This window comes from Oncorhynchus mykiss, chromosome 5 (genome assembly GCF_013265735.2).
Source record: "Oncorhynchus mykiss isolate Arlee chromosome 5, USDA_OmykA_1.1, whole genome shotgun sequence".
Taxonomy (NCBI): domain Eukaryota; kingdom Metazoa; phylum Chordata; class Actinopteri; order Salmoniformes; family Salmonidae; genus Oncorhynchus; species Oncorhynchus mykiss.
Genome location: NC_048569.1, coordinates 21082927 through 21095148, shown reverse-complemented (window position 1 = coordinate 21095148; position 12222 = coordinate 21082927). Strand labels below are relative to the sequence as shown.

The 12222-nt window shown below is 46.5% G+C and overlaps 1 protein-coding gene across 1 annotated transcript in view; it reads right to left on the bottom strand.

Annotated features, from left to right (window-relative positions):
• The window catches only part of LOC110522819 (electrogenic sodium bicarbonate cotransporter 4-like), a 48354-nt gene that overhangs the window by 4141 nt on the left and 31991 nt on the right, over nt 1–12222 (bottom strand). Inside the window, exons 15-22 of the mRNA XM_036977026.1 lie at nt 10411–10591; nt 10207–10297; nt 9219–9277; nt 7160–7351; nt 6756–6869; nt 6348–6461; nt 3468–3629; nt 3067–3245 (exon numbers count right to left, since the gene is read on the bottom strand). Coding sequence (XP_036832921.1) covers nt 3067–3245; nt 3468–3629; nt 6348–6461; nt 6756–6869; nt 7160–7351; nt 9219–9277; nt 10207–10297; nt 10411–10591 — 1092 coding nt within the window. The remainder of the gene's footprint in view (nt 1–3066; nt 3246–3467; nt 3630–6347; nt 6462–6755; nt 6870–7159; nt 7352–9218; nt 9278–10206; nt 10298–10410; nt 10592–12222) is intronic.

Genomic DNA, 12222 nt, shown 5'->3' with positions numbered 1-12222 from the left:
CCAATGTTGGATCTAAATGACTAATGATGATAAATACAATCCACCTGTGTGTAATCAAGTCTCCGTATAAATGCACCTGCACTGTGATAGTCTCAGAGGTCCGTTAAAAGCGCAGAGAGCATCATGAAGAACAAGGAACACACCAGGCAGGTCCGAGATACTGTTGTGAAGAAGTTTAAAGCCGGATTTGGATACAAAAAGATTTCCCAAGCTTTAAACATCCCAAGGAGCACTGTGCAAGCGATAATATTGAAATGGAAGGAGTATCAGACCACTGCTAATCTACCAAGACCTGGCCGTCCCTCTAAACTTTCAGCTCATACAAGGAGAAGACTGATCAGAGATGCAGCCAAGAGGCCCATGATCACTCTGGATGAACTGCAGAGATCTACAGCTGAGGTGGGAGACTCTGTCCATAGGACAACAATCAGTCGTATATTGCACAAATCTGGCCTTTATGGAAGAGTGGCAAGAAGAAAGCCATTTCTTAAAGATATCCATAAAAAGTGTCGTTTAAAGTTTGCCACAAGCCACCTGGGAGACACACCAAACATGTGGAAGAAGGTGCTCTGGTCAGATGAAACCAAAATTGAACTTTTTTGGCAACAATGCAAAACGTTATGTTTGGCGTAAAAGCAACACAGCTGAACACACCATCCCCACTGTCAAACATGGTGGTGGCAGCATCATGGTTTGTGCCTGCTTTTCTTCAGCAGGGACAGGGAAGATGGTTAAAATTGATGGGAAGATGGATGGAGCCAAATACAGGACCATTCTGGAAGAAAACCTGATGGAGTCTGCAAAAGACCTGAGACTGGGACGGAGATTTGTCTTCCAACAAGACAATGATCCAAAACATAAAGCAAAATCTACAATGGAATGGTTCAAAAATAAACATATCCAGGTGTTAGAATGGCCAAGTCAAAGTCCAGACCTGAATCCAATCGAGAATCTGTGGAAAGAACTGAAAACTGCTGTTCACAAATGCTCTCCATCCAACCTCACTGAGCTCGAGCTGTTTTGCAAGGAGGAATGGGAAAAAATTTCAGTCTCTCGATCTGCAAAACTGATAGAGACATACCCCAAGCGACTTACAGCTGTAATCGCAGCAAAAGGTGGCGCTACAAAGTATTAACTTAAGGGGGCTGAATAATTTTGCACGCCCAATTTTTCAGTTTTTGATTTGTTAAAAAAGTTTGAAATATCCAATAAATGTCGTTCCACTTCATGATTGTGTCCCACTTGTTGTTGATTCTTCAAAAAAAATACAGTGTTATATCTTTATGTTTGAAGCCTGAAATGTGGCAAAAGGTCGCAAAGTTCAAGGGGGCCGAATACTTTCGCAAGGCACTGTATATGCAAGTCAGTTCGTCAAATTTCTTCCCTGCTAGAGCTACCCCGGTCAACTGTAAGGGCTGTAATTTTGAAGTGGAAATGCCTAGGAGCAACAACGCCTCAACTGCGAAGTGGTAGGCCACACAAGGTTACAGAACGGGATCACCGAGTGCTGAAGCGTGTAGTGCGTAAAACTCATCTGTCCTCGGTTGAAACACTCACTACCGCGTTCCAAACTGCCTCTGGAAGCAACATCAACAAAATAACTGTTCATCAGAAGCTTCATGAAATGGGTTTCCATGGCCGAGTAGCCGCAAACAAGTCAATGATCACCATGCGCAATATCAAGCGTTGGCTGGAGTGGTGTAAAGCTCGCCACCATTGGACTCTGGAGCAGTGGAAACTATGTGTCACTATGCATTGGGGGAGGTGGCGTTCTCCTGGCATTTGCCAATCCTAGATTTGTCTGTCAGACTGCCAGATGGTGAAGCGTGATTCATCACTCCAGAGAACGCACTAATCCAGAATCCAATGTTGGCAGGCTTCACACCACTCCAGGCGACGCTTGGCATTGTGAAAGGATGTTTAGTTTTCCTCCATTTTTGCTCCGCTGCCCGCAGCCCTCTTCTGTAAGCTCAGAGCATGATGGGAGGGCCGAGCCGGCCAGGAGGAAAGAGGACAATGCGAGTCATAGGATGCTGTAAGGGTCAAAGCAGCAGAATCAGGAGACAGGGGGGAGAAGGATTTAGCCGAAGGGACAGATAATAGGATAGAAGAGAAGAGAGTAGTGTGAGAGAGAAAGCAAAGATTGCGATGGCGCATGACCATCTGGGCAGTGGTGGGAAAAGTATCCAATTGTGATACTTGAGTAAAAGTAAAGTAAAAGTAAATATCGTTGCTAAAATATACTAAGTATCAAAAGTAAAAGTATAAATCATTCCAAATTCCTTTTTTATTAAGCAAACCAGATGACATAATTGTATTGTTTATTAAATGTATGAATAGTTAGGGCACACCCCAACACTAAAACATATTTTACAAATGAAGCATGTGTTTAGTGAGTCCGCCAGATCAGATGCAGTAGGGATGACCAAGGATTTACTCTTGGACAATTTTCCTGTCCTGCTAAGCATTCAAAATGTAACGAGTACTTTTGGGGAAATGGGAAAATGTATGTTGTAAAAAGTACATTATTTTCTTTAAGAATGTAGTGCAGTAAAAGTTGTAATAAATAAATAAATAATAAAGTAAAGTACAGATCCCCCCGAAAACAACTTAACTAGTACTTTAAAGTATTTTTACTTAAGTACTTTACACCACTGCAGACCAGCAATATTCTGATTAATTAGGAGTCTACCTCATCTGCATCTGGGTAGAGTCTGAGTGGCTAGGGTTGGAGGAGAGGGAGACAGAAAAGGAAACAATGTAGTGATCAGAGACCTGGAGGGGGGTGGCAGTGAGATTAGTAGGCAAACAGCCTGACTTGTGAGTGGGAAAGGACTGGGAAAGAGTGAGGTAAAAAGAGGTAAGGAACGGGAAAGAAAGAGTTGGAAGGTTGAAGTCGCCAAGTACAAAGCACGGTGAGCCATCGTCAGGAAATTAGCTTATCAAGGTGTCAGGCTCATTGAGGAACTCTCTAAGGGCACCTGGTGAGCAATACATGATAACAATGTTAAGCTCCCCCACACACACTCACTCACACCCCTAACCCCTCCCCCAACCTCTCCTTACCTGACTCCCAGGAACTGGGGCTGCTCTCCTGGGGCGCTGGACTCACTCTCCATCTTCAGAGAGTCGATGTGGGCGATGGAGATGACAGTGGCAGCCACGTACCAGGGCAGGCCCAGGAAGGAACACACTGCCATCAGAATACCCACCCAGAACAGGTCCAGATGGTACCCACAACCTTTCTGTTGGAGGGGGAGAGAAAAGGTGGGGTGAGGTAACGTTCAAGAGTTTTTATCTGCAGTTTGTTTTCTGTTTTGCTGTTGTGTTTATGTGTATAGAATGGTTGTTGAATGGTTGTGTTTAGATTGACATTATGTTAATATTTTTTTTAGAAGACTCATAACGAGTAAGTAAGTAAGTATGTTTCTGTGTTCTGTTGTGTTATAATTTCGGTCGTACTGTACCTTGAGTTTGTTCTCTTTGCGGTTGACGATGACAGCGCTGATCTGTTGGTCCATGAAGATGAGGATGGTGACCAGGAGAGCAGGAACGGCGCTGGCCACGTACACCCACCACGGGTTCTTACCAAACGGCATCACCAACCAGCCACGGTCTGGACGCGTCGGCTACACAACACGCACGCACACACGCACACACACACAGTGGTCCACATATTTATTTAACCTTTATTCACCCTGCAAGCTCATCACTAAAGTCAGGACCCTGGGACTGAACAATGCCTATGCAACTGTGTCCTGGACTTCCTGATGGGCCACCCCCAACACATCCACCACACTGACCATCCACACGGGGGTCCCTCAGGGGTGTGTGCTTAGTCCGCTCCTGTACTCCCTGTTCACCCTCGATGCCACGTCCTGACCTTAGTTCCTTTTTTATGTCTCTATTTTGGTTTGGTCAGGGCGTGAGTTGGGGTGGGCATTCTATGTTTTTCATTCTGTTTTGTTCTGTGTGTTGTATTTCTATGTGTTTGGCCTGGTATGGTTCCCAATCAGAGGCAGCTGTCAATGGTTGTCTCTGATTGAGAACCATACTTAGGTAGCCTGTTCCCACCTGTGTTTGTGGGTAGTTGTTTTCTGTTTTTGTATTCTGTACCAGACAGAACTGTTTCGGTTTCGTTCATTCTCTTTTGTTGTTTTTTCATTCAGTGTTCAATTCATAAATAAAGATGTACATGTACCACGCTGCACCTTGGTCCTCACCTTCTTCACCCCACGACAGCCATTACAGAACTACCCACCACCAAAGGACCAAGCAGCGTGTAATGGACTCCTGGACATGGGAGGAAATATTGGCCTGCAAGGGACCCTGGGCACAGCCGGGAGAGTATCGCCGTCGAAAGAGGAGCTGGAGGCAGCTAGAGCGGAGCAGAGACACTACAAGGAATTGGCTCGATGTAACATGCATGAGAGGCAGCCCCAGAATTATTTTTAGGGGGGGGGGCACACAGGGAGATTGGCGGAGTCAGGTAGGAGACCTGAGCCAACTACCCGTGCTTACCGTGGCGAGAGAGTGACCGGGCAGGCACCGTGTTATGCTGTGAAGCGCACAGTGTCCCCAGTGCGCACGCATAGCCCGGCCGGGCTAGAGGGGGCATCGAGCCAGGAGGGATGATGCCGGCTCAGCGCATCTGGTCTCCAGTGCGTCTCCCCGGCCCGGGTTATACGGCACCAGCTCTATGCACGGTGTCCCCGGTTCGCCAGCACAGCCCATTGCGGCCTGTTCCAACTCTCCGCACTTGCCGGGCTACAGGGGGTATCCAGCCAGGACAGGTTGTGCAGGCTCGTTGCTCGAGACCTCCAGTGCGTCCGTCAGTCCGGAGGCGACAGAGCCGCCTGTCAGTCCGGAGGCGACAGAGCCGCCCGTCAGTCCGGAGGCGACAGAGCCGCCCGTCAGTCCGGAGGCGACAGAGCCGCCCGACGGTCTGGCACCGCCAGTGTCTCCCGCCTGTCCGGCGCCGCCAGAGTCTCACTCCTGTTTGGGGCCCGCGGTAAGGGTCCCCAGTTCGGAGTCGGCGGCGAGGGTCGCCACTCCAGAGGCGCCACCTAAGTGGGCCAAGACTAAGGTGGAGTGGGGTCTACAACCCGCACCAGAGCCGCCACCGCAGTGAAATGCCCACCCAGACCCTCCCCTATAGGTTCAGGTTTTGCGGCTGGAGTCCGCACCTTTGGGGGGGTACTGTCACGTTCTGACCTTAGTTCCTTTTTTATGTCTCTGTTTTGGTTTGGTCAGGGCGTGAGTTGGGGTGGGCATTCTATGTTTTGTTCTGTGTGTTGTATTTCTATGTGTTTGGCCTGGTATTGTTCCCAATCAGAGGCAGCTGTCAATCGTTGTCTCTGATTGACAGCTGATAGCCTGTTCCCACCTGTGTTTGTGGGTAGTTGTTTTCTGTTTTTGTATTCTGTACCAGACAGAACGGTTTTGTTTTCGTTCATTCTCTTTTGTTGTTTTTCCATTCAGTGTTCAATTCATAAATAAAGATGAACACGTACGACGCTGCACCTTGGTCCTCACCTTCTTCACCCCACGACAGCCGTTACACTCGACTATATGGCTGCGCATGACTTCAGCACCGTTTGTTGACGCGACGGTGGTAGAACTGATCACTGACAACAATGAGGCAGCCTATAGGGACAACAACCTCTCCTTCAATGTCAGCATGACAAAGGAGCTGATCGTGGACTACAGGAAACGGAGGGCCGAGCACGCCCCCATCCAGATCGACGGGGCTGTAGTAGAGCAGGTCGAGAGCTTCAAGATGCTCGGTGTCCACATCACTAAGGAATTAAAATGGGCCACACACACCCACACAGTAGTGAAGAGGCCATGGCAGCGCCTCTTCCTCCTCAGGAGGCTGAAAATATTTGTCACGGGCCACCAGGTCCTCACAAAGTTGTACAGCTGCATCACTGGGGCTGAGCTCCCTGCCATCTTATTTTGACTTATTATTGTTATTAGCTATTCACTATGTATTCCTCGTGCCGCTATTTATATTTAACAAAATGTATCTTTAATTATTGGAAAAGGACCAGTAAGTAAGCATTTTACTGTCAGTCTACACCTGTTGTTTACGAAGCATGTGCCAATTAAAATGGAATTTGATTTGAGGCACAATGAGGTACACTGTTGTCCTCTTTCACTAAGCCCTGTGTGGTGCTAAACACATGCACATCAACCATGCAGTTTACACAGTAAAATCAAAACTACATGCGTCACTAAATCTGACAAAAAGACACATGCAACTCACAGACAGAGATTGAATTACAGAATGCATGCATGCATGTGAATCACACACACACACATATTGGGTTAATGGTTAGAAATACCTTAAACTCTGTGGGTACGATTAGTTTGGGTGTGTCCAGCCCTACAAGCATATCCAGACCCACAAACGTCATGATTGACATGAAGATGGAGAAATCACTGATCAGCTTCCTCAGCTAGGCCCGCCCACACACACAGACAGACAAGAAACAAAAAGGGAAACAGACAGACAAACAGAGGGGTGGTAGAGATGGAGAGACAAAGGTACAAAACAAATACACAACCAGGAGAGAGAGATGAAATAAAACAGAGAAGAAAGTGTCAGTATGTTAATGTCTCAATATCACTCACTTGAAAAGTGAAGTTTTATTCCTAATCATTTCAGGAAGAAGGAAGAGATAAAGAGGGAGAGAAATAGGAAAAACGAGAGAGAGGGAGAGATGGAGCGAGGGATGAGGGGATGAGAGGACCTTGATTTCAGTGGGCACGTGCAGTTTGGGCGTCTCCAGCCCTAACAGGTAGTCTATCCCACAGAATACCAGGATTGAGATGATGATCGAGAATTCACCAATCAGGGAGCGGCACTGGAGCACAGACAGGTAGAGGGGCATGGACAGGAAGGACGGGAGGGGGGGGGGGGGGGGGGGGAGTTGACAGCCAAGAAATGGGAAGAAGTTAAGTTTAAACTCAAAAAACATAAAGGTGTCTTCTGTCCCTGTGTCCTCTGCCCCCTGTGTCTCCGTTTCCACAAATCCCATGTCTCCTATGTACCCCTGTGTCGCCTGTGTCAACTGTGTCCTCTGTCCCGTATGTCCCCCATGCCCTCTGTCCCCTGCATCCCATGTCTCATGTTTTATGTCCCTCTGTGTCTCACCATGGTGGGGAAGTACCGGCTGGTCTTGAACTTCTTGAGTGAGACGGTCATGGAGTAGGTCCCGAAGAACAGGATGAAGGACATGAGGGCCAGGTCAGGGACGTACTTACAGGTGTTTCCCAACAGGGCGCCGCCATACTTCACACACTCCTTCTTACTCAGCTGACTCCAGTCCAGACCTGTTATGTTATACTACAGAGGGGGGTGGGGTGGGGGGTGGAGAGAATAGAGAGATAGAGAGAAAGAGTAGAATAACAAGGGAAGAGAGAATACAGAGTAGTGCGGACATGGAAGTGGACAGACAGCACAGAGATGCTAGTGTAGAGACCTGCCACTAAGTCCTGTGACTATGGTAAGTCCTACTATAAAAAGTATATTTGGACCACATGCAGACTGTCCCTGTAGATTGTTACAGTGCCTTGCGAAAGTATTCGGCCCCCTTGAACTTTGCAACCTTTTGCCACATTTCAGGCTTCAAACATAAAGATATAAAACTGTATTTTTTTGTGAAGAATCAACAACAAGTGGGACACAATCATGAAGTGGAACGACATTTATTGGATATTTCAAACTTTTTTAACAAATCAAAAACTGAAAAATTGGGCGTGCAAAATTATTCAGCCCCCTTAAGTTAATACTTTGTAGCGCCACCTTTTGCTGCGATTACAGCTGTAAGTCGCTTTGGGTGTCTATCAGTTTTGCACATCGAGAACCTGAATTTTTTTCCCATTCCTCCTTGCAAAATAGCTCGAGCTCAGTGAGGTTGGATGGAGAGCATTTGTGAACAGCAGTTTTCAGTTCTTTCCACAGATTCTCGATTGGATTCAGGTCTGGACTTTGACTTGGCCATTCTAACACCTGGATATGTTTATTTTTGAACCATTCCATTGTAGATTTTGCTTTATGTTTTGGATCATTGTCTTGTTGGAATACAAATCTCCGTCCCAGTCTCAGGTCTTTTGCAGACTCCATCAGGTTTTCTTCCAGAATGGTCCTGTATTTGGCTCCATCCATCTTCCCATCAATTTTAACCATCTTCCCTGTCCCTGCTGAAGAAAAGCAGGCCCAAACCATGATGCTGCCACCACCATGTTTGACAGTGGGGATGGTGTGTTCAGGGTGATGAGCTGTGTTGCTTTTACGCCAAACATAACGTTTTGCATTGTTGCCAAAAAGTTCAATTTTGGTTTCATCTGACCAGAGCACCTTCTTCCACATGTTTGGTGTGTCTCCCAGGTGGCTTGTGGCAAACTTTAAACGACACTTTTTATGGATATCTTTAAGAAATGGCTTTCTTCTTGCCACTCTTCCATAAAGGCCAGATTTGTGCAATATACGGACTGATTGTTGTCCTATGGACAGAGTCTCCCACCTCAGCTGGAGATCTCTGCAGTTCATCCAGAGTGATCATGGGCCTCTTGGCTGCATCTCTGATCAGTCTTCTCCTTGTATGAGCTGAAAGTTTAGAGGGACGGCCAGGTCTTGGTAGATTTGCAGTGGTCTGATACTCCTTCCATTTCAATATTATCGCTTGCACAGTGCTCCTTGGGATGTTTAAAGCTTGGGAAATCTTTTTGCATCCAAATCAGGCTTTAAACTTCTTCACAACAGTATCTCGGACCTGCCTGGTGTGTTCCTTGTTCTTCATGATGCTCTCTGCGCTTTTAACGGACCTCTGAGACTATCACAGTGCAGGTGCATTTATACGGAGACTTGATTACACACAGGTGGATTGCATTTATCATCATTAGTCATTTAGGTCAACATTGGATAATTCAGAGATCCTCACTGGACTTCTGGAGAGTGTTTGCTGCACTGAAAGTAAAGGGGCTGAATAATGTTGCACGCTCAATTTTTCAGTTTTTGTTTTGTTAAAAAAGTTTGAAATATCCAATAAATGTCGTTCCACTTCATAATTGTGTCCCACTTGTTGTTGATTCTTCCCCCAAAAAATACAGTTTTATATCTTTATGTTTGAAGCCTGAAATGTGGCAAAAGGTCACAAAGTTCAAGGGGGCCGAATACTTTCGCAAGGCACTGTAGTTCCCAAGCCACTTACCAAATCAGTCATGTTATCGTCCGCTAGTGGAACTGAAACATTCAAACCCATTGCAGCGGCTGGTGGAGAAAGAGAGACAGGGATAGAGAGACGTCAGGTGCCCCAGCTAGATTACATGATGCCAGTTTCATGGTAACAAGACAGGTTTTAGCATGCTGTAGCTGTCGAGGTATACTCACTCAGATAGCAGCCAGCGAGAGATAGATAGAGCGGCAGAAACAGAGCGAGAGACAGGCCGAGAGAGAGAAAACAGAGAGAGAGAGAGACATAGAGAGAGACACAGAGGCAGAAACAGAGAGAGAGACAGAGAGAGTGAGAGACATAGACAGAGAGAGAGAGAGACAGAGGCAGAAACAGAGAGAGAGAGAAAGAGAGAGAGAGAGACAGAGAGGCAGAAACAGACAGCACACACATCAGTTACAGTAGTTAGGAAAGAGAACACAGACAGTAGTTTATACACTTACCAAATTATAGGGCTGTCAAGGATGTGCACTCCTTAAACTGTCCTGCAGATGGCAATAGTACACTTCATGTGTGAGGTCTAGTAAAGCTCCCAAAAGAGAATGAGGAGGGTGAGGAAGAAGAGTATAAGGAGGTGGGAGAGGGAGAGGAGGAGAAGGAGGAGAGGGAGAGGAGGAGAGAGAGGAGGAGAGAGAGGAAGAGCAGTAGAATGAGGAGGGAGAGGAGGAGGAAGAGGAAGAGCAGTAGAAGGATGAGGGAGAGGAGGAAGAGTATAAGGGAAGAGGAGGAGAAGGAGGAGGGAGAGGAGGAGGAGGGAGAGGAAGAGCAGTAGAAGGATGAGGGAGAGGAGGAAGAGTAGAAGGAGGGGGAGGAGGAGAAGGAGAGGGAGAGGAGGAGAAGGATAGGAGAGGGTAGGAGGGAGAGGGAGAGGAAGTACAGTTGAAGGAGGAGGGAGAATAAAAAGGGGAGAAGGAGGAGGGAGAGGGAGTGGAGGAGAAGGAGGAGGGAGAGGAGGAGAAAGGCTCACCCTGGTCTGGTGCGATACATTCACACTTGTATGAGGTAACGTAGTCAGGCTTGAAGCCACGGTTGATAGGGTAGTACTTGAAGGATCCCACCTGTAGTTACACGTTACATAGACAGTTAAGACATTGTGTGTGTGTGTGTGTGTGTGTGTGTGTGTGTGTGTGTGTGTGTGTGTGTGTGTGTGTGTGTGTGTGTGTAACCCCACCATCTTCTTAATGGCATCAGAGATGAAGATGAAGGAGATGAGGCTGGAGAAGCCCTCCTCAGTGAAGCGTGTGATGTATTTGATGATGTAACTGGCGTCCGTGGCGACCAGGATCAGACACTGCAGACAGGAGTGGAGACCAATCCACAGACGCAGCTCCATATAATCTATAGTGTTAGACCTGGGACACAGATACACACTAACCAGTCAGTATCAGAAGAAAGGAACTAAGTTAAGGAACCTTAAAGGTCCTCAATCATGTCACTATTGCCCTTGATTCTAAGCAATAGTGTGCTGCTATTTTTATTGACTTGGCCAAAGCTTTTGATACGGTAGACAATTCTATTCTTGTGGGCCGGCTAAGGAGTATTGGTGTCTCTGAGGGGTCTTTGGGCTGGTTTGTTAACTTAACTACCTCTCTCAAAGAGTGCAGTGTATAAAGTCAGACAGTCTGCTGTCTCAGCTACTGCATGTCACCAAGGGAGTACCCCAAGGCTCGATCCTAGGCCCCATGCTTCTCAATTTACATCAACAACATAGCTCAGGCAGCAGGAAGCTCTCTCATCCATTTATATGCAGATGATACAGTCTTATACTCAGCTGGCCCCTCCCCAGATTTTGTGTTAAATGCTCTACAACAAAGCTTTCTTAGTGTCCAACAAGCTTTCTCTGCCCTTAACCTTGTTTAGAACATCTCCAAAACAACGGTCATGTGGTTTGGTAAGAAGAATGCCCCTCATCCCACAGCTGTGATTATTACCTCTGAGGGTTTAGAGCTTGAGGTAGTCACCTCATACAAGTACTTGGGAGTATGGCTAGATGATACACTGTCCTTCTCTCAGCACATATCAAAGCTGCAGGCAAAAGTTAAATCTAAACTTGGTTTCCTCTCAGCTGGTTTCCTTTCACCTCAGCTGCCAAACTAACCCTGATTCAGATGACCATCCTACCCATGCTAGATTACAAAGACATAATTTATAGAGGGTGCTCTCGAATGGCTAGATGTTCTTTATCATTCGGCCATAGGACACATCACTGCACTCTATACTCCTCTGTAAACTGATCCATCTCTGTATACCTGTCGCAAGACCCACTGGTTCATGCTTATTTATAAAACCCATCTGAGATATCTACTGCAGCCCTCATCCTCCACATAAAACACCCATTCTGCCAGTTACATTCTGTTAAAGGTTCCCAAAGCACACACACCCCTGGGTCGCTCCTCTTTTCAGGAAGCTGCAGCTAGCGACTGGAACGAGCTGCAACAAACACTCAAACTGGGCAGTTTTATCTCACTCTTCATTCAAAGACTCAATCATGGAAACTCTTACTGACAGTTGTGGCTGCTTTGTGTGATGCACTGTTGTCTCTACCTTCTTGCCCTTTGTGCTGTTGACTGTGCCCAATAATGTTTGCACCATGTTTTGTGCTGCTACCAAGTTGTGTTGCTACCATGTTGTTGTTATCTTGTGTTGCTAACATGCTGTGTTGTCATGTGTTGCTGCCTTGCTATGTTGTTGTCTTAGGTCTCTCTTTATATAGTGTTGTGTTGTCTCTGTTGTTGTGATGTGTGGTTTGTCCTATATTTATACTGTATTTAAAAAAAAAAAATTATCCCAGCCCCCGTCCCGGGAGGAGGACTTTTGCCTTTGGTAGGCTGTCATTGTAAATAAGAATTTGTTCTTAACTGACTTTCCTAGTTAATAAAGGGTAAATAAAATAAAATCATTAAAGTGCATGAAACAAGTATCCGACAGATACTGTGTGTGTGTGTGTGTGTGTGTGTGTGTGTGTGTGTGTGTGTGTGTGTGT